General features: G+C 45.5%; 1 protein-coding gene across 8 annotated transcripts in view; it reads left to right on the forward strand.

Moving 5' to 3' along the window:
- The window catches only part of PLCB2 (phospholipase C beta 2), a 64687-nt gene that overhangs the window by 8472 nt on the left and 33878 nt on the right, over positions 1 to 22337 (forward strand). For 3 of the 8 annotated variants that reach the window (XM_075501764.1, XM_075501766.1, XM_075501765.1), the window contains exons 3-4: positions 10519 to 10596; positions 13022 to 13090. In XM_075501764.1, coding sequence (XP_075357879.1) covers positions 10519 to 10596; positions 13022 to 13090 — 147 coding nt within the window. Of the gene's footprint in view, positions 1 to 6011; positions 6451 to 10518; positions 10597 to 13021; positions 13091 to 21859; positions 21978 to 22337 lie in introns of those variants that run through there. The other 5 variants (XR_012775799.1, XM_075501763.1, XR_012775800.1 and 2 more) reach the window with 4 other exon arrangements.

A 22337-nucleotide genomic window follows, 5' to 3' on the forward strand; every position in this document is an offset into this window, starting at 1 on the left:
GTGATGGAGAGAAGCGCTGCCCATGCCATGTGTGCATGTTCATGTGCGTTAATGGCACTGGGCTGAGTCAGTACTCAGCCTGTGTACACAGCGGTATTGTGGGTAGCGGTGATGTGTCAAGAAAGCAAGCCTCTGCAAAAGTGAACAAAACCAGGTTTCATCATCTCTTTAGGATCTGATGGAAAACCCTTGTCCCATCCAGAGGTGATTATCAAAGGACAGGGCCTGGATGAGGTCTTACCCCTTTAGCTTCAGTTACCTTTAGCTTCATTTTGCAGTTGCTGGTGTAAATCGGCTTCATTTGATGGCTTCCATGGCCTTTGGAGCCATTGTGCCTTTTGAGATTTTTTTTTTATTTTTTCCAACAGCTTCAATGATCTAGGTGGAGGTTAGTGAGGAACTTGTCGGGGCTGAAAGTGGTCCTTAGCCTGAAAAGCTTGTGAATCTCTAATTTTGCACTATTCACTTAAAACAGCGAAGGCTGTACACCTACCTGCAAACCTGCCTGGCTTTTCCTTTGCAGCCTCTGATGGAAAACCCATTCTTTCCTGCAGGACTGAACTTGAAGGTCATTGCTTCACAAGTGCATTTCACTGCAAGGAGGTGAAGAGTTGGGAATATAGTGTGCAAAGGCCTTTGCAGTGAGGAGGGGAGTAGTGGAAGGTTGAGGCTGGATATTACTAAAGCAGATTTTTGGTCTAGCACATGGAGAACTGAAGTTTATGGAAGGGCCAGGGAAGACCATGGCTGAAACCTCTGTTAGCTCCCTTAGCTGAGTAGGAAGAGTGGTTCTTGGGTAGCAGTCTGAGGCTGCTGTAACTTGGAATCAGCTGGTAGGGGCAGTGCAAGGAAGGTTTATAGCCTTTTTTTTTACTGTTCTTTCATCCCTGACTCTGATTAGTGCTGCACCAGGGGGTAGTCTGGAATGGGAGCCTCTGTCTCTTGAATGGGATTCATTGGGATGCTTTGCTTTTCAAAGTCAGTGCATTGGGGCTTACACACATGGACACAGGTGTCTAAATCCATGTAGAAAACTTGGTGCATTTGTGCTGACAAAAAGCTGGCTGTGGGCTGAAGGCCACATTACCTGCCTTAGCTTGATGCTGGAACCAAGCTGATATCCTTTGCTTCTCAGCCAAAGAGCTCTCATCTTGCTGGACCCACGTGTGCGGACATGCCTGCTCTCAGGGAAGCATGGATTCAATCCTGCTCTGAAGACTGGACTGATCTGATACCTTATACCCTGGAAATCCTGTATGAAGAGGCTGCCTCAGAGCTCTCTGAAGGGGAAGAGCCAAAGCATGCTCAGTACCTGAGTCTGTGCCCAGGCTCTTGATTGGGCTCTTGTCTGGATGGGGCAAGAAACGTGCCTCTTTCCAGTGGATCTTGTTTTTTCGTATACCCTGAATGCTTTGAGCAGAAGCTGTTGTGTATCAGAGAGCTTGCTCTTCATTCTTTATTTCACAGTGAAGACTGGTGCTTCAGGAATACTGGCTTGTCTCAACTGAGAATGAGCATGTTGACCTCAAATGTGTAATTTCTCCCGTTCCTAATGCTGTTAGGTTTCTGTCTTGCCCTAGGTACTGCCTCCCTGGTATGTCAGTTTAAGAAGTTGACCTTGATTTTCAAAGCCCCCTGAGCTACAGCTGAAATAATGTCTTGTTCTCTGTGACCTGCCCAAGGGGACTGTGTTCTTCTGGACTTGACTCACATGGGCGGACACAGTCACTGTGGCAGCTGGGTTTGCTGCTTTGGACCTTCCATAGGAGATTGCACTTGTAAAATGTGCTTTGGGATCTGACCTTCTCAGAAGTGGAAAAAATTATGCCAAACCAAGGGAAGTAGAGCGAGTAAAGTCCAGGTTGTAGAACTAATAGACTGTGAAAAGCAGAAGCAATGAGGATGTGAGTATGGCCGAAGCATTACAGCAATACTAAGGTCTCAACCAGTATCAGAGACGGAATCTGCTGCTGCAGCAGGTAGCAAATAAATCCACAGAAAGAGGCAGCTTGCAGTTGAAATAGGTTGGGCTGGTAGAGTAGGAAGAAAAAGTTGATGAGGTCAAGAGCAAAATGGGGCTTCCTCCCCCAGTATCCTGATTTCCAGGTCAGTATTTTATATTGTAGGTAAACCAAGTGGGGCAATTAGATGGATTCACCTCCAAATTTGGTAGAACTTGAATTCCTGTTCTTGCTGCTCTGTTACTGCAAGGTAACATGAGATGGGCACATTCTGTCTGGTGTGCTGCTGCTCTTCATCCTCCTTCCTCTTCTGTTCATGACCAGTCTTAGAAAGTCTCATTCTTTTGCTAGCAATTAGGAATTGCATGGTTCAGTCATCCCTGTGCAGCGATTATTTTTGTACTGCAGTGATGTATAGGATGTCTAAATAGCATGTGAGTCTGCTTGCATCACTCAGCTGTGCAGTTTGGAAATCTGCAGAAAGCCATCAGGGTGCTGTAAGCATAATGTACCCCTGCTGCATATTCCTGCCCAGTGAACAGTTAGTTATGGACCTAACAATGCCTTGGTGGTTGGTCAGATTGGTTTTGGTTTTTTTTTTACGCAAGACCTCACTGCTTTTATGGTATTGTGGCATCTGTGGCCACTTGTCTTTCTGTGCCATAGTCTACTGCCCTCTGACTTTTGCAGATCAAGTTGAAGAGTCATGCTGTCAGCTGAGAGCTGTCATGAATCCTTGGCCTTTGTGGTTTGGGCTCAAAGTAGGACACAAAATATGCCCTGGCACACACACTCAGCAGTTTTCCTCTCCAGGGCTGGTGAGAAAATATTGGCCTTTGTGGTCCTAATGGTGTCGTTAATCCTTTCAGGATTCCCAGGGCTCAGAGGGCAGAATAGAAAAAGGAGCAGCAGGATGAACTCAGTTTTGCTTAGCTGTGAATTTATTACTGGTGTTTGAACGCAATGCTAAAGGCTGTGTGTGCAATACCATAGCTGTTCACTAGAGGACAGTATTACACACTGCAAAGTATAATTGCAATGGAACAATGCTGGAAGAGATTTCTTACAGATTTTGCGTGTGCTAGGCATAGGTTGGGGTTGAGGTTACAGAATAATTTGCTAGAACTCGGGAGCCATCCAGTCAAAGAGGTTTAATAGACAGCATGGCTTAAATCACTGTCTGCAGACCTGATCTTGTAAAATCTCTGAAGGGTAATGCTGACTACCTTGCTTTTACATCTACTTTGTGGGAGGTAGAGGCTGCTGAATAGGTAGGACAGGAAGATAAGGAAGAGTCTCCAGGAAAAAAAAGGAAACTTCTGCATATCAAAACTCTTGTAGTGGGTGGCGGGATGTGCAGCGGTGAAGGTAAGGGATGAAAGCAAAGGAGGCATGGGGCCCTGAACAGAGGGGATGAGTGTACACTAGGTGATGGGCCTTGCAGGAGAAAGAAGATAAAGGGCAGTTGGAATAAATACTGCTCAATGTGCTGCTGCTTCCGCCTGCTCTGATATCAGAGCTTTCAGCAGAGGGCAGGACTGTTGCTTTATTCTATCGCTGTTCTATCAGCCATCTCTGCATGCAAGGGACAGAAGCTCCCACATAGAGCAAGGAGTGTGAAATGAAAGATAAGGAGGCTGAGTTATGCAAAAGGAAGTGAGCTTCAGCTTTTGTGACCATCTTTATGCAAGCGGGGATCTTGGCAGTTGTGTTGTGCAGTGCCATGCAGCCTCACAGGACAGCCGCTAGCTTGGTCGCTGTTCTTAATGTTTGGGTTTTTTTTTTAATTTGTTTTATCCCTTAGGGAAAGCTGACCCTGAGTGACAAGCAAGTAGAGTTGTGGCAGGATTCTTGCTTACTTTACATTTGTTGATGAGAGAGAAAGCTGTTAAATATCCAGGTCTGAGAGAATGCAGGACAAAGAGCCTTTCCGTGAGGCCCTGGTTCTGGCAGGAAGCAGACATTGTTCATGAAGCTGTGATAACTGTGGTAAATACTAGATGGGCCACTGGAACCAGTAGCTGTGACTGATCTCACCTGCAATCCCTCTGCTCTTGGCAGTACCAGGTGGCAATGCTCATTCCACTTTTCACTTCTTCACAGCTGTGACCTCCAAGGCTTTCCTTTAGTGCTTTCTGTGTTGCAGAGGACAGGAAGACTGCAGCACTTCTGAGTAAGATTGATGCTCTTTATCGTTTTCACAGCTGCTCCCTAAGTTAAGCAGCTCTGAAAGTGCTCTGGCCTTGCAGAAGGGGTCAGGTGAGGGCAGAGAAAACTTTCACTCCCCACTGCAGCCTCCTGTGCTCCCATGGCCTTTCTCTATACATACCTAGGCCTTGGAGTCTGTTCCTAAGCTGCTTACAAGAAGAGCACAGAGAACAAAACCCGCCCAGCAGTGCCTGGTGTTTCACTGGCACTTATGCCAAGTCCCAGGCTGTTGCTGATGTCCCTGAGCGCTTCCAGCTCAGCCTTTGAGATCTGGGCAGACACTCTCATCTGCTTGGGAGTAACAGTGTTCTCTGAGGTGAGGGGGTCCTGGTGATGCTGTCTTGGCTGGGCCTGGAATACCCCAGTGCTCTGTCAGCTGGCTGCCCGAGAAGCATGTTGTCACTGACACACATGCAAAGGAAGCTTAATACCACGAGTGTGGCTTGGTTATGTAACCAGGAGTGATGGATTCTCATGTCCCTAGTCTCAGCCCTGACACCGAGCAACCACAGCTATGGGTAAGCCACCTCAGTTTGCTGCCCTAATAAAATAGAGCCAACAGCCTTAGTTTGGATAGCTGATTCTTAGAAAGTATGGTGCCTTGCAAAATGTGTTAGTAAATGCAGAAAACTCGATGGTAGCTGGAAACGTAGAAGCTCTCCTATTCCCAGTTTGTCAGGCAGATAAACCCTTGAAAGAAATGTACAAAGGTTGTTAGGTTTGTTCAGGGTTGTCTGTGTCTGTACCAGGCATCTCTCTGATAATTGCTACCGTCTTTGGTTTTTTACAGCTAGAGCATTTGCTATAGGTCCACTTAATCTCTCCTGCTTCATGCCACCAACATTTGAGGACACCCTTAGGATTCCTTCAGTCAACCTTCCCCTGGCTGTCCAATCTGCTTTAAAGTGCTGGCCTTATCAAACTGGGTAAGTCGGGGTGGGAAAGAAGCAACAAAACCATGCAGCTGGCTCCCTTTGCACAGTGGGAGTTTTTGTCCACCCTTCTCAGAATCTGCACTACTTTTGTCAGTGTCTTGTCCCTCTTGGGCAATGGCAAATGCCACACCTTGACTTTCATAGGAGGCAACAAGGATGGAATCCCACTGTGTGGCAGGGAATCCTACTATAGCAAGTGTAGCACAGTTATCTCCACTTCTAATTAGTTGTAGGGCTCTGCCTTTTTGACTGAAATTAACCTTGCCCATGTCAGTCCTTCTCACAAGCTGCTCTCCTTCTGGTTAGCCAGTGCACATCTGCCACCAGCAGCTCCTTTTCTCCTCTGCTGTCCACATGTAACTCCTTTGTTCCAAGGTCAGGAGCAGGGACTCGTTTTTGCCCTGTTTGCCATTAACCACCTGTTCTGCTGTCACTTCCCTGCAGCTTCATCATTATGATCCCCACCTTACACATCTCTTCCCATTCTGTGTTCCCACAGCATCTGCAGTAGACCCAAGTGAATCTGGAGAATCCTGCAGTTCCTAGGGACTCTTGTGAGTGTTTCATTTCATCTGCCTGTGGAATTCCCATCTGTTCTGCTGCTCTGTCTCACTTTCCAGGTTGACATTCAGAAGAACCCATATGAGAAAGGAAAAAAGTTAAAGACTGGACAGTGCAGCAAGTGGCCCCAGAAATGGAGTCTGTACAGAGCCAAGAATAAGTTTATTTTACGTGATATTTGGCCCGTCGCATGAAGGGGGCAGTCTGCTTGTAGCCAAAGCCTGAGCTGTTCTGTAAGCACATCTGCTGAAATAGTTTGAGTGTCGGCTGGCAATGCCTGCACTTCGTCAAAGAGAAATTTAAGGAAGTTCAGTTGCGGAAGTGCTATGAACCGTGCGCTTCGCAAGTACAATTCTGAGGAGTAGGTCCCTCCTGGAGAGACGGCGTGTGTGCATGACTGCCCACGCGGGCATCTCAACCCATCGCAAGCTTTACTCTAGGTGACCTTGGACCGAGCTTTGCGTGCTTGCTTGGAGAGCTGTTGATTTACAATGCAGATTCATCGGTCCTCGCCTGCCTGCCCCTGCCCCTCCTAAAATTGGCTGGGATATAAGAGGCTGTTTGCTTTCTGATGCCAACAGTGGCAATGGCAGAGAGCCCTGCCATGTGAGAGGCAGAGATAGAGGAGAGGGGGCCGAGGAGGAGCAAACTGTGTCGCTGCTATTGCTTCTGGTGGCTGAGGAGCACATCTGTGGGACAGAATGTCAATGCTTACCCCTGTCCTGCAGCCCCCGGAGGTGAAGGAGTATCTGTCCAAGGGTGAGCGCTTCATCAAATGGGATGATGTGAGTACCAGGGTTTTTGCTTCGCTAGATTGTATGCATGGCAACAGGGCAGATACCGTGTTTTGGTCAAGGTTTGTGGGGAGGCTGGGAGCATGTATTCAGTGGGGAGGTGGGATGCTGTGTGTCGTACCTGAGAGCAGTGATGTCTGGATAGGGAGAGTGAACTGAGGAGAACAGGAGAGCTGAAGGCTAAAAACAAAGAGCATATGTGTTAGGGGTAGGTGATGTGGCTTCTACACCTCTTGTTATTGTGGAGGATGGAAGTAAATGGAGCGTGCCACTAGGTCTGTGTGTGCAGCTTCTCTGGTGTAGGACCCCAGGGTCCTGTCTCTGTGAACCAGCCCTCAGGAAGGCAGTCCCTGCTGGGAGCCTCCTTGGGGCAAGAGGCGCACGCTGCGTTTGGATGTGTGAGGGGTAGGATTTACTCCAGAGCTGAGCAGACTCTCCGTGCTTTGCAGATAGGGGGAAATCAGGCTCCAAGTTGCTTCCCCTTATGGCCCTGTTGCTGGAGTGGATCAGAGGGTGAGCCATGTCCTCCCATGCCTGCCTGGCTTGTGGGTCTGTGAGCTACCAAGTGTGCAGTGGCTGAGCAGCAAGGGGCCTGTGCTTTAACAGTGCCAGAGCCTCGGAGGGTGCTGCAAAAAGCTGCTTCTCTCTCCAACTTGGTGTTCTCTTGTATCTTCAAAACACCTGGGTTGAAGTCTCTGTTTGCCTTTCATTGTGAGGGGAAGAAAGTGTGGAACAGCAGAAGAGGATAAGTTAATTTGAATGTAATAGTCCCCCTCCTCACTTTCTAAGGCAGCAAAAGAGTATTTCCCCTAATACCCACGTACCCGAGCAAGGGGACAGCAGCTGCCCATCCATTTTGTGTGGAGTATGAATTGTCTGCTATTGAGCATGAATGTTCATAAAACGGGGGGCAGGCCAGGTTATGATTATTCACCAAGATCTGGGGGAAGCATTTGATGTGGTATTGCAAATGAGATGCATTAGAAGGAGCCTCCAACAGCAATACAGGAGGGATTAGTGCTTAGTTTTGTGGGCGTAAAGCTGGAATAGAGTTTTAAGTCCCAAGGCAGTGTGTGCGGGGGAGGTAGATCACATGTGTGCAGCATAAGCAGGGGTGGTCCAGTGGCACTGAGAAATGAGAAAACAATGTAATATACAGCTGACAGAAAGGATGGATACTGAGGAGTACAGGTTGGAACATCACTGGGCAGTTATTCCACTAGCTGTACGTAAGCAGGAGGATGACACCAGGGTACGGTGGAAAGCACAGACTTCCCTTTCTAATGGGGCTACTGCCAGCAGAATGCTCTTGTGGCTTCTTTGAATTTGAACAGGGATTTGGTTTCTGAGAATAACAGTAGCCAAACTTGTCTAAAATTGCTGCTGACTTTCTATGCTCAGTCCTTGGAGACCACTTTCCCTAAAACTTGAAGCTGTTAAGCACTTCACTGGGAATTCCTGGGATAGTTAGGCTCCCTTGAAACCCAAGGTGAGTCAAGTTGGGCTTCCAGGACCCACCAAGTGTTTATTTGCTCCTGCAACCATAGGAGTTAGGGAGCTCAAATCCTGTGTGGATTTTTCCCTGAGGTTTACAGATTTGTAAACATTCCTAAAAGGTTCCCTCTAACTACTAAGTAGTTTACAGACTTGACCTCCGACAACAGTGAAAGCCCTCTCCACAAGTGGGCTGTTCTGGTCACGTTGCTCCATCTCATTGTGCTTTCCCACTCCACAGTTAGAGCAGGCTGCAAAGGATGATGGCAAGAGCGCTCCAGGCTGCGGGATTGCTAGTGGAGGGTCAGGATAAAAGCAACTCTTCAGAGGTCATGGGCCTGCCTTCTTTTTGTCTTGCTCTTTGAGTTGACCTGGCCATGCTGTTGGTAACAGTTTTGGACTCCTTCCACAATATTTGAGGCAAAGGAATGAAGGTAGATCAGATTGGCTCCTTACATCCCTGTACACTTTGGGGCTGGACTGGAGCCTTCACTGTACCCAACAGTTTCTTGAGTAAAGTAAAACCACACTCTTTCTATAGTGCCTACACCTTGTCCAGCATTTGTAATATATTCTCTAGAGGAAAGTGCAGTAGCATCTCTGACAGGCAGGACTGTTCTGACCTATCCCACTGAGTTAGTTACAACATCTTGGGGTAAGGAGCAACTCTCTGCTGTGCTTTCTTTAGCATCCAGCAAGCTGGGACTGCTGACCAGACTGAGGTAGTTGTGGTTTAAGTCCTACTACATGGATGATAGTTTATTTCAAGAACTTTGAAAGGGTTCCCCAACTTGGGAACCCTTTTAAAACCTCAGGTAGGGCACAATGTAGTAGCTGACCTCTTAAGCTGAGCAGACACATATGGATTTGGCTCTGTACTGACATTTAGCCCTCTAAGTACAAGCAAAAATGTTTTCTATCCTTGAAAGATTATGTATTACAGGATTTTACAAGACAACGCTTGCTTTCAGCTGTAGAGTTGAACTCTACAGTGTGAGTAGCAGCCAGTTTGGCTGCCAGGCCATCTTCTGTGGAATTCACCATCTCCTTTGTTGCAAGGAGCCACCCCTTAGGAAAGTCTGCCTGCACTCTGTGGCCATCCAGGTCCCTGATCAGGAGGCCAGCTGTTAGCAGTCCTTATTGCAGCCTCAGATAGCTTTCAAGAAGGCTGCTTCGTAGGAGATAAAGTTAATCTAGAAACACGGCACAATATTCAGTACTACAGTGCCTGTTCTGCTCTTCATGGCTTGTGGCCGTGTGTTCAGGGAGCTAACCAAGAGCTCTGGGAAAATGGACATGATGCTGTGCAGATCAGCATTGTTCCTAGTACAGTGTGAAAAGGCAGTAGTGAGTGAAAGGAGAACATACAACGCACTGTGGCATGGGCAGTTTACTATAACGAAGAATACTGAATCTGGAAATGGAGGTCCCTGGAAACACAGATGCACCCTGGAGTGAAGTATGAGTTCAGTAACAGACTGAAGAACTCCAGGCCAAATTATAAATACAACTTCAAATTCCATTACTGGTTTCATCTCAGTAGCTGGGTATTTCAACTTCCTGAATTGAATTTGAACCCTTCCTAGAAATGGCTGATAGGCCTTATGATCCTATCTTCTGTGACACCAGAGGTCAAATGCAGCCAGGAGCCATCTAGACTGAATGAGCAAATGGGCTGGAGCCCAAGCAGAGTCACCAAGCATTCTTCATCTCTGTCTCTAAAGAGCTCAGGCTAACTCAACTCTTAGCACAGGCTTGCATGTGAGATGGGGATGGATGTTGTCTTGAAAATGTCTGTGAAGTTGCCCTTAACTGAAAATGCAGAAGCAGTGTAATTATTCAGAGGCAAAGTACACCACATTGCAGCAGCCTGTGTCTCCTTTGCAGTATATGCTTTGGTTCTGATCTGGAGGGTCCCCCTTACATGGGGTTGCATGGGGTTCAGGATCAGCCCCCAATCATTTCATCTAACTCTGTGCCAGTAGTGTGGGTGTTTAAATAGCTGCTGCTTAATAGTCTGTGTAGAGCTAGTCTGTGTAGAGTTTAATAGTCTGTGTAGAGTTTAAGAATCACCACCTAAAGCAGACTCATGACCCCTCCTTGAACTCTTCTTGATTAGGCCCCTATTCTCTGTAAAGACAGCCCAGGTAACTAGTGTGAGCACTTAGATGGTAGGTGCCACAGATGAATGCTATCTCTACTTGGCCTAGGCTCCTTCTGGAGCTTGTAGAATGAATTAGGTGCCTTGGAGGGAAGGCAGTTCAAATGAAACAATTGCATCTACAGGTACTTTCTTCTCTTAATTCATTGTATAGAAAGCTCCAAGAGAGTTGTTCTAGCTAAATGCATAGTGTTAGGTGAGACCCAGGCTTCAGCAGAGATCAGCTTCCATAGCCTCACACTGTTAGTCTGGAGATGTACTAAAATCATCTGGTTCATTTCCATAAATCAGAGGATGATTCACCCAACTGGGTCTATATTTGAACTGGGAACCTCACACCCCTGATGGATTCTCCAGGTCATGTAAGGTGCCAACCTTCTTTCTTGTGTTTTTTTTTTTGTCAGGAAACAGCAAGTGCTTCTCCTGTGATTCTTCGAGTGGATCCAAAGGGCTTTTATTTATACTGGACCTATCAGAATAAGGTAAGTGCTAAGACTTCACAGCTTGGTCTCCAAACAGCCAGTTCAAGTTTGTGCGAGATTAAAACACCATAGGTGCTCCAGTTCTGCACTCAGGAGCAGACCATCATGTGCATTCCATTTAGCAGGAAACCCCCAACAAAGGACCTGGGAGTCTTGTGCTTATTCAATGGCAGATTTGTCTTCAGAGTTTGAGCAAAGAGCAGGAAATTAAGCTGCAAACGTGCCAGAGAGATGAGCGTGGCCTTTTTGTGCTTGTCACACTGGCAGTCTTATACCTGCAAAGTTCATTAGATGTGCTTCAGAGGACTTCACAGAGCACAGTAGTGTTGATATCCCTGTCACCCAGCATGCTAAAGGATTCTCCCAACCAGTACAATGGTGCAGTTGGAAAGAAAATGGCAAGATGTATGCAATTAAATGTGTGCAGCTTCAGCTAATGTGTACCTCATGCGCAGCCTGTGTTGTAATTAACTGACTTGGTGGTGGTTTAGAAATTTTAATTAAAAAAAAGAAAGTAGTGATGAAGAGACTACATCAAGTCTGGAGAGTGAGTTGTGCTCCTCTTGGGCCAGGGTGGTGTGTGAACACTGCCAGAGGTAAACCACAGGATGCTGGCTGCTGGAGGACAGAGGCAGCAAATTTAGGAAAGAGAATTCAGTTCCTCGCTGATGAGTAGCAACGAGGGGTGGAGAGATCTGGCTGACTGGAGGCAGAAGGCTGGGCTTACTTCTGCTTTCCAGAGCAGAGCTGTGGTTCAGCTCTACTTCCTCCTCGTGACCTACATGCCGAAGAGGCATGGTAGATAAAGACACAGAGACAGTAGTCCTGCACAGCACCCTGGCCAAGAGACCTGATGTGTTTTGGTGAGCTCTGCCTTCTCAGAAGATTGTGCCCCAGTGCCAGTAGGGGCAAGGCACTGCCACACAGCTGTATCCTCTGAGAACACAGTGTTGCAAGGTTGGGGACTGTCACATCCCTCTAGAAGATGTGCTTTCCTTTCAGCCGTCTGTCACTCTCATTCCCCTTTCAAGGTCCACTCCTGGCAGTAGAATTTTTGCTGTAAGGGTTACAGCCAGACAGCAGAAGTGGTGGCACTGAATGGGGCACAAAATGGGGCAAGGGGAGCTGTTGTCACCTATCAAAAGTGAGATATCTCACTGGGTTAGTGGTACGAGGGATTTAATTACCTGGGAAAGGGGCTGGGGTAAGGAAGCATGGCTGACATGAGGAAACCCAGACTGGGGGGGGGGAATCTCATATTCCTGGAAAATGCCATTGATTAGCACCTAAAATAAACTGCAAACGAATTTGAGAGCTGCATTGGAGCAACAGCCTGTTTTACATCCTTGGGGAAGCACTTGTCTGGCATCTTTCCTATTCTCTGAGGGAATCTGCAGACAGTGTGAGCTAGCAAGAAGGGTGGTGGGCAAATGCTGGCTGTCAGAGGGAGCTGGGGCAGGCTTGTGAAGGTCACGTGCAGGCTGGCATGAGCACAGCGACCAGGGACAAGAGATGGGCTGATGCAGAGCATGGTGTGATATGGTCAATAGTTTCTCTGTTGAATTCATGTGGTTTATTAATCTTTGGCTCACTCATCTTAAGATCTGCTTGTCATGAACAGCAAGGAAGAAAAAGTGCTCTGCTTTTGCACTAGGGATTCAGAAAGGAGTGGGATTAGGAGTAAAACTTCCATTCTGCTTGACAATAAAATGGGGATGCAGCCAGAAGACATGGTATCCACATTGTTCCTTATTGTGATCTTGTAAAATAATATTACCTGCTGCAACAAGTATAATTTGTTCTCCAGATCCATGGTGAGCAGACAAATTAGTAACAGAGGAAGGAAATTCAGGTTGGATATTAAAAGAACAAACAAACAAAATAAACATGACAGCTAGCCAGTAGTGAGGACATGGAGTGGGCTGCCTAGGGAGGGCTGTGGAATGTCCTCCATGGGAATTGCTTCAGAACAGATTAGGTGAAGGTCTGCTGGGAGTGACCTGGGAAGAGGTGGTCCTGCCTGCCTTCCAGCTCAGCTGCTCCATGTTGAATGTGTGGAGGCAAAAGACAGGCTGAGAACATTAGTGCGTTGTATTAACACATGGGCTGTAACTGGGGTAGTTTCTCCCTATAAACCTGCATGCATGTCATACACTCCATCTCAGGGTAATCCACACCAAGCCCCTGGCCTCACCCTGAAGAGGACGATGCTGCAGACCACAGCTGCCTCTGCACTAGCCAGCCTGCCAGCTTAGCATATCAGCAGCTGATGTTTCCCTGCCTGTGGTGTTCCTGGTGGGAGGGCTTTTCCCCAGTGAAGGGCACTGGCTGAGACCTGCTTTGCAGCTTCTGGGGGCTCTGCAATGGATTTCTGTCCTTACTCCTTTGTCTTTCTTTCATCTTCCTTGTCCTTATTCTGTTGTAGGAAATAGAAATTTTGGATATAACCAGCATCCGAGATACCCGAGTAGGGCGATTTGCCAAAATCCCCAAGGTGAGTGCATAGCTTCATTTCTGCTGGTTGTTTATATGGGAAAGGCAAGGCTGCCTAGGGCTTTGGCATAAGCTGAGGCAGTTTACCCTGCCTTTCTGTTACAGGAAGGTGGAGAGGACCTTGTCTCTTACATCACAACTATGTAAATATAGAAAAGCTGTCTTTACTCTTGTCCCTGAACTCCCCAGGGGTCCTCTGTGCACCCAAAAGAAAGGCATGTCCAGGCTATGGTATATGAGCTTGTTGGAAAGAATATGCCAGAAAGCTAGGAAAACAACAATTCCCCTTCCAAGTGCCTTCTGAAAGAGCCGTTTTGTTGTGCACAGCAGAACACAGCCATGTGTTCCATGCATCTCGCTAGCTTTAATCTTGGCCTGGCCTTTACGTTCACTGAGCTACACTGGGAATTCCTGCAGGAGACTTGTGATCCTTCTGTATTGAGTCACCAGAGCTTCTCTTGTGCAAAGATGCACAAGCTGGGTCAAGGCAGCTACAAACCTGTAGTTACAGTGAGGTTCCAGTGCAGTGTGTGGTGGGGTTTTTTCTTCCCTTTAAAGGGAAGAAAATGTAGTTTCAGAAAAACTAGTGTTTCTTTTTCTTTTTTCTTTTTTTTCAAATAATTTTAAATTGTCTGCTTGCAGGGTGGCAGACTAAGGGAAACACATGATTACGGCTTTGTTCTTGGTTTCAGTTATAATTTAAGCTTCCTGCAGCAAAGTTGTCCTTGTTAGGAATTTTTTTTCTGGGTCTGTTTTTTGTTTGTTTTTAACTTTTCCATGTATGGAAAAGGCAAGCAGAAAATTGAAGTAAAGCTAGAATGTGAAAAGGAAACCAAGGAGTAAAGATAATGGCTCCACAGGGTAACATAGGTGATTCTGTCTAACGCAAAAGGGGAAGATTTTGCAATACATACAGAGAGACTTGAGCAGCCTCTTTGCGTAAGTTTGTTTTCTTAATACTGCTCTGAAAATGTCTATTCAGAGCTCCTCGAGACCGATGTTTCTCAAAAGACCATAATGAGGTGCGTGCTAAAAGCACAGCAGAGCTCAAGAACAGTACCCATCTTACACAATTCTTAATCATAATTCCTTCTGAGAAACTCTGCTGCTTCTTGGAAATGCGTTGGAATTAAACATATTTGAGTTTTCAACAAGCCTAAAACTTTGTCTGCAACTTGTTTTGTGGGAATAATGTTTGAAAAAAAAGCTCTCAGAAGGTGGTTTTTTCATTTGAGAGAATAAAATATTTGGAGCTGGTAGAGCTAGGTGCTGTACCCCAGACAGAATGCAGTAAAGAAAAGGCCAACTTAGAGAGGCATGAGATACTATTTTCCAGGGTCTTAAACTTTCAGGAATAACCTGTTTACAAAATTAATTCAGCTTTGATATAGGTAAATTGATGGTGTAAGTACTAAGGCCATAGGTGGATGTCCTTCTGGTGGCAGCAGCCAGGCTGGAGAAAAATGTCCTAGATTTTAGCAATTAGTTAAGGAACACTAATTGGAGGCTACCAGGAGAAACGTGCTGGCACAAGTGCAGTATCAGAGCTGCCTCTAGGCAGAAGGAATTGCTACTCAAACAGCATCTTTCTGTAATGAGCCCCTACTCACAAACAGGAATTGCCCTGGAAACAAGACCAACCCCAGTTTTTTTAAGAGTAATTCACAGTACAGTTTTGGGATGACCGCATTCCATATGCAGAGAAAAACTAAAATGGCCTTTTAAAAGAGATTTTTAATAAAAGCACAAAGAAATTTGTGACAAGAATGAGGGAATTCATGAGCAGTACCAGGGTAGCAAAAAGCAAAAGAGGAGGGGGAAGCAGTGGCTGTGTTCCATAGTTAGCTCTAAATCTTTTCAATAAAAGTGGGAAGTGGCGCATGTGATTCCCATCATAAGCAAAGGCTCTTAAAGAACAGAATAAGAGAGGACATCTTTGCATGGAAAAATTACTTCTGGAGAATAAGAAAAAGGTCTGTTGAGAGGAGAGGGAGAACCAGCAGACTCCCAGAAAGATCAGTGCTGGGCCCTGTGACATACTGCATGTTCATACGTGATCTGCAAAAGAGGTGTATAGAGACAAGACAAAGTTTGCCAATGGTACCAAGTTATTTGGGCTAATAAAACAGGGCTGATTTGTAGAAAGACCTTGAATTGCTGATTGACTGGATGATCTAATAAGTGATAAAATTTAGTACAGATAAAAATCAGGCAATGCACACAGGGGAATACCCCCCCACCCCGATCCTAAACTTCTGTAATAACAGGCTCTGAGTTGACTGTTGCTACTCAGAAACAAGATCTTGAGGGTATGGTAAATCCATAAAAATACCAACTCAGTGTTCGGTAGTATTTGCTCAAAAAAGTAAGTTGTATGTTAGGAATTATAAGGAAAGAATTGGGAAATCATGCCGCTGTGTACACCTTGAATGCACCTATGTTCCTCTGCATTTCTAGTGTCCTAATCTCAAATGAGACAAAACCGGAAAAGGTAGAGAAGAGCAGCAAGATTAATAAAAGAGTGAAATGGCTACTGTAGGAAGAGCATCTGAGTAGGCAGGGACTGTAGTCTGGCAAAAAGAAAAAAAGATGAGTGGTATGTGGAGGAGTGTTGTGGAGTGCTGTAAAATGAGGAGTTGAATGGAGAAGGTGAGCATGAAGCAGTTACTCAGTGTTTCTTCCAGTGTGAGAGCTACACATCAAGTGGAATTTTCCAAAGGCAGGTTCAGCACGAGCAGAAGGAGGTGCTGCTGTTTTACACCTCGTGTTGCTGCGCTGTGGGATGCCTTCCTGCACAAGCCATGAAAACATACGCGAGTTTAAAAAGTTAGGACAAGAAGGAAATACCCTTTGAGGGTTATTAAATGCAAGATAATGCCTCTGGTTTAGGAAGTTGCTGAATCATAAATTGCTGGAAGCTGCAGAAATGTGTCAGGGAAGTATCATTCTGTTTGCCTTGTACTTATACTTTTCCCCAGGCATCTGTATGGATCTGTGGTATGACCTGGTGTAGCTGTTGTATTCTAGCCATTGTAATCCTGGTGTAGCTGTTGTATTCTAGCCATTGTAATAGGCCAGAGACAGTATTTTACAGTCCTGGGCTCATTTTTTACACACAAAGAAACAAAGGTCAAGCACCAAGTGATTTATTAAGTATTCTCAACAGGCAAAAGTTATGCACTTGATGACAACCTCTGCTGTGAAAATCCCAAGTGCTTTTTGAATTCTGCATTTCACAGAGACCCATTTAAAATAAGTCCCCTTTTTATTTCAGGGAATTTTCTGGCATTTCTATGACAGCATGTAGTAAAATGCACTAGGCTGGCTCCTTATCCACCTTTCTCTTATGGGATGATGGGAGGTCTTATGTGGGCACTGAAATGGCCATTGAACCAAAATGGTGGGAGAGATGTGCAGTCCAGTCCTGGAAATTTCTTACTTATACCTGGCTGTACTATCCACGATGCTTCTGCAGGGCTTGCTTAAAGCCCTCAGCTGTGTATTCAGTTGGCTTTCCTGAGAACAGAATTTGCTCAAAGGAATGCAGAAAGCAGTGAAAATTTCTTAACATGAATCACCACACCCTCCAGATAGGGCAGCTACATCTGGTGCATCATTATAAAAAGGTATAAATGTGAAAAACTGGGGTGATGAAGCAAACAAAGATCTGCTAGAGGTGAAGGGCAGAAGAATGAAAAAGGGTGCCGTCTCCCCTGTTACAAAATAATGGCTTGGGACGGTTGTGGGATATAACTGCTGAAATTAATACAAGCAATACTTGTTTCATTGGCTAAAAGTGGAGAAGGGGCTAATGGATGATATTTAAGACAAGGAGAACAAGATCACAGCTGTTGGAAGAGCTTTGGATAGTCCCAATAACAAATGGAGCATCCTTTTCCTCTCCTCTCCCCTTCCTTGCAAGTGACGCCATAGTAAATCCACAGCCTCTGTGGGGCAAAGCTTGTGAGCTGGTTTTCCTACTGAATTGTGGCTGAAGGAATTTACAAGGAAAGTGCTTTACTGAGCCCATCTGCACTATTGCTTTCCTCTGCAAGGTACTGAGCACTTTTTGGCTGTGGCTCAAGCTGCATAAGGGTGGAGCGTGCCCTGACCAATATACATGAAGTGAGTCTCCCTGCTAACAGGTGGTTGTACTGTGGATGTTGGGAGTTACCTGCTTTCAGGAACACTTTCCTGGTGCTGTTAAGCAAGAAGTTTGGGGTTTTTCTTTGTAACCTCTCTACACAGAAAGAAGAATAACACTTAAGTGCCCATGCAAAAAACTACTTCTGAAAAGACCTGCCATCGTATGCACTCCCTTGCCAGTACAGGTCACAGCATTGTCCCTGCAAGCTGGGAGGCAGGGACTGGTGGGACCCCTGTCCTGACACTGCAAGTGTTTAGGGAGTCAGCCTGTAGTGCCCAGCAGAGTAAGCGTGGCATTGGAAAAGGGACTAGTCACTAAGAGCTGGCAGCAATAGGAGCCACCTCCAAATGAGAAGGGCCACTGCTATTTGCCCCAGAAGGAAACGATTCCTGGAACTGAACCTGCCTGCAGGTGAGGGACAGCCATGCTCTCTTTGAGCAAAGACTCTCCTTTCTCTTCCTGCCTGCTCCTGAGCCCTCGCCTCCTGGCATATCAGTACATAAGCATGCACACAGCCCTGGAGTCCTCCCACAACCTCTTCTATGCATGGGCAGGTTTCCCCTTCACTTTATTTTCTTTGAGAGCTACTCAGTGTTCTGCAGTGTTTTTTCCTCCATGGAAATTTTTTTTGAGACAGGGCAGAATGAACTTTGGCGCATGTTCAAGATTAATAAAGATAAGAATTAGCAGGGACTTTGCACATAAATGAGACAAGATAAAAGATATTGAATGTAGTTCAGCAGCATGCCGAAGCAGATCAAGATGTTATTTGCAATGCAATTCTGTGTTTTCCTTTGAGTAACAGGGAACAATAATGGCTGCTCCGTTTTGTTGTTTTTTTTCTGATGCACCAAGACCCCAGAACACTGACAGAGAATGTAATAATTGGGACCAAAATGCATGATGTTTTAGGCCAGACTGCTGGGCTGTTGGCTTCATATTGGGTTTTGTTTAGACATCTCAGCAGGCATTGGCTTTGAAACAAGCGTAATTTTTCATAAAAGCAGAAGTTGTATTTTCTGACTGGCTGTCAAGATTATAAAACAGTTTCATCCTCCATACGCATTTTGTTGTTATTAAACCCAGAGATGCAGACTTTGAACTGAACATGTACAAGGGAGAAAATTATACCAGGGTACTTCACACATCATATTTTGAGATGATAAATTAGGAGCCAGTAGTGTTTAGGACCTGCCAATGCAGGGAGCACTTACATTGCACTGGGAGCTGAGCAGAGGGCTGAGTCATGGACTATAAAGACCTTGTGGGTGGTCAGTTGTTCTGCTACATTGCAGGGGGAAGGAGGCAGCTCTGGGGATTGAGCATCATCTCAGCGCTATGCTGTGTGTTCAGCAATGTGCGTGAGCACAGTATAGAACTAAACAAAGTCTGATTTTCAGGCCTCTAGATAAGAGTGATCACAAGAAACCATATGGAGACAAACTTATATATGTGCATGCAAGAAAAAACCGTGTAGAAGCCCATGGCTTGCAAAGGATTTATAAATAGCGGAGCAGGGGCCGAGCAAGGGAACAGTCACATCTGAATAATGGCCTTTTGCCATGCTGGGCCCTTTTTCTGCCTCTTCTATCTTTCTGCAATGTGCGTTCTTAGACCACAGGGACAGAAGTTACTGAGGATGCACAGTCTGCATCTCTCCCTCGCAGTCTGTTCCTGCTCGATTCCAGAATGCCGCGGGTTATTTTGTGCCTTGTGAATCTGTGTGCTGCTGCATTTTCCGGTTCCTTTAGATAAGACAGCAATGAGAGCTGAGAGTGCTTCATCTGCGTATTTTTTTTCTGCCTCGTCTCGCTGAGATGCTTGGCGCAGAGATGGGGTGGCTCCCGCAGTGCAGACAGTGGCAGGACAGCCCTCCCCGCTTCACAGCAATCGGTCTTGTTGCTGAATCCTGTGATGGAGCAGTGCTGCTAATGAGGACATGAGCGTTACCTGCAGAGCCAAAGGCATTTGAATAATCTTGGTGCTCCCTTTCCCTTCTGGCAATGAAACAAGACCTTTCTTCTCCGAAAGAGAAGATTTGTTGTCACATCCTGTGCTCTAATACCGCAAGCACTGCATCATGTAGTGCGTTTCATGAAGATACAAAATTGTCAGAGTCCAGTGAGTGCATGCAGCTGTGGCAAATCCCAGCTATCATGCAGCTGTATCCCATTTCAAGTAGAGAAAGGACTGTGTGTCTCTGTCTCTTCTTGCATTAGGCCTGGCTCTTTGTTTATATTTGCATGAGAATTTGCTCTTCTCTGGACTGTGAATCTGGTTTGTACGGATGAGGATTTTAGGGAAATCAGGAGGGTGGGAAGTGAAATGCAGGCTGAATCTGTATTTCAACCGCTCTGCCGGTGGGTTGTTTTCTGTTTGTTTGGGGTTTTTTAAGTGGATTTGCTAAGCATGTGTCCCTTCCTCTGATTTGCATGGCTAATATTGTTGTCCTGCTTTTCATGTAGCAATTCCTATTTTTCCTTTATGGCCACCTGCAATGTGACACTAAGTAATTACATAGTGAAGCTGCAGCATAAGGTGCTAAAGGAGCATGGGTTATGAAAGAGCCAAGACGTGACATCAGGCTCAGTGCTCTTGGACACACTGGTCCTCTCTCATCATCTTCATTCAGCGTTGCATTCAGCCAACATCACTGCATTTATCCCGTGAGGGAGATAATCCCCATGTAAAGTAGGCAGCACAAAGTAAGCGAGTGACTCGCTTAAGGCCAGGCAGGAAGTCAGTCACTGGGAAAATATGACCCAATTTAGATCCCTAACAAGATCATCCTTTCCTCTCCCTGCTGCAGTCTGCTTCTCATAAAATGAAGCTATCAACTTCACCGAGGTGTTAGGAGACGTCGTAAGTTAATGCTGATAAAGGGCATGGCATATAAAAAGCTGCACAGGCTAAGGCTAACCGTCAACTTCTTGTTCCGAGAAGGTGATCAGATATCAGGCCATTACCAAACACGGCATGCGTCAGGTTTGTCTGGCGGAGCACAGCTAGATAAAGGCAGAAGCTCTGATGCAGCATTCAGCTTGCGAGGGACTTGGTGTGAACAGAAATGTCTGCTGGAGAGCCAAGCGACACCAGCTTGCAGAGAAGGAAGGGCTGGGAGGAGCCGATTTGTAACAAATACAGGAAATGAGTTCATCATAAACCACAAGTTCTCTATTGTCTTAGCTTCATATAATTTACAACACTAGAGGTAAGGAAGCTGAACAAATGCCAGTGGGTTTGCAAGATGAAGTTAAATTTGAAGTTAAAATCCTAACACTTTTGCCACTGGTAATGAAAAGTTAAGCTCCATCAAGAAGTTGCTATGAGTGTGGAAAGGAGGTGTGGGTATGTGGGTGCTGCTCACTTCTGCAAAGGAAAATTGCTCACAAAGCAAAAATGAGGCATTTTAGAAATTCCCTAACTATTAGAAAATAGGCAAACCTTCTGGGTGGCTGACTGCTTTCCCCGTTCTTTCCCTCCAAATGCTCTGGGATTATACAGGTTTCAGAGTTACCCCTGCAGAGAGTTGCTTTTATGAAGTGAGAGACAGCAGTCAGATGATCCTGAGTTATAATCCAGGCCATCCTGTTTTTCCTAAAGATGCCTGTTTGCTGCAGATGTGTCAAAATTGCAAATGCTCCAGAAATTTGGAAAAATGCAGTGGAAGAAATCTGCAGAGTTCCTTATAAAATATATATGCAGTTCTGTGTGTGACACGGTGCAGATAAGTAAGAGTGCCTGAAGCTGAGCTGTTTTGGAGTTTCTGCTATTACAGTCCAAACGAAAGGAGAAAGTTCTGTGGCAGAAATGGAGTTGCTTCCATTTGAATCCCGATGGGATGCAAACAGGTGGTTGCATATAGGGGTTTATAGTTGGTTTGGGCTAAATTGAGGTCCATGGAAGTCTAAGATCAGGGAGTTAACTTTCTTCAACTTGCAAAGATTCAGACGTTGTCCAGTTAGTAGCAGCTTAACAAGTCACTAAACATGAGCTGAACTTCATCAGCTGACTTTGTATGCGCTCTAAGCTTATAGCAAACACAAAGGTGAAGTCATTTAGCTAAAACCTCTTTTGCTGAAGTTGATGTGATTAGATAATGTGTTAAGGTGTTACTGATGTTTTAACTTGTTGAAACGCAGTAACTCAGCCATGTGTCTAACTGTAGGTTTGTGCATACAGTGAGAACTCAGATTCCAGCTCCAGTTAAACTTCAGAGTCTGACCTGCTCTGCTAACAATCCCAGACGATGAATCTCACCCTTAGTTTCTGAAGGAGCAGGTGCTTTGACAGCCTCCCTGTCTGCTTTGGTATGGATTTATCCTACGCTTTAGATAATGAATTGCTGTTCCTTATTCCAGCACCTGGAAATTTTATCCTTTCATTATAAATAGCGACTGTCAGTACAGCTCCAGGATACCTTAGCTTAGTGACGCCTTACGTAGGAATGCAGAAAATGCTAAATAATTTAAAGGGATTCTATAAATACTTTCATATGGTGATGAAATCCAAGTATGACTAATCGGATGAGCCTTATACTTAACAAAACAAATCTCTGGTGAGCCATCGCTGTAGGATACTGCAATTGCTATGCAAAAAAACACTTTTAGCAACTGACAACTAGCAGAAAATGTGGCGCGGAGGAGAGATCCCATCTCTCCAGTGACCAGGTCTAAAGCTGGTGGGTCTTCTGGGTCCCAAGCAACATCTTTCTTGTGCTGGAGGGAGGTTGCAGCAAAAGGTATCACAGTAATCTAAAAGACTTTCTTAGTGTGTGTTTTGACAAATGGCTGTCTGCAATAACCTGGTTATGCACCTCTGGTATGAGCAGGCCAAATACTCCTCTGCTTGTCTGCAAGTTCAGGCTGAAGTTTCAGAAGGAATTTCTTTAATAGCAGTCTCCAACTTTGACTTTTTCAGACCAAAACAGCATGTTTGTGCAGTGATGTTAGTCACAGTGTTTTGTTCCACGGAGGATCCAGGTAATGCAGGCTCCAGAATGAAGATGAAAAATGAGGAAAGCCAAGGAAAGGAAGATAACATTAAACAATTTTGCAACCCTTGAAAAGTTTGCTGTGAATTTGGGTCAATATTTGGATTG

Source organism: Mycteria americana, chromosome 5 (genome assembly GCF_035582795.1).
Source record: "Mycteria americana isolate JAX WOST 10 ecotype Jacksonville Zoo and Gardens chromosome 5, USCA_MyAme_1.0, whole genome shotgun sequence".
Taxonomy (NCBI): Eukaryota; Metazoa; Chordata; class Aves; order Ciconiiformes; family Ciconiidae; genus Mycteria; species Mycteria americana.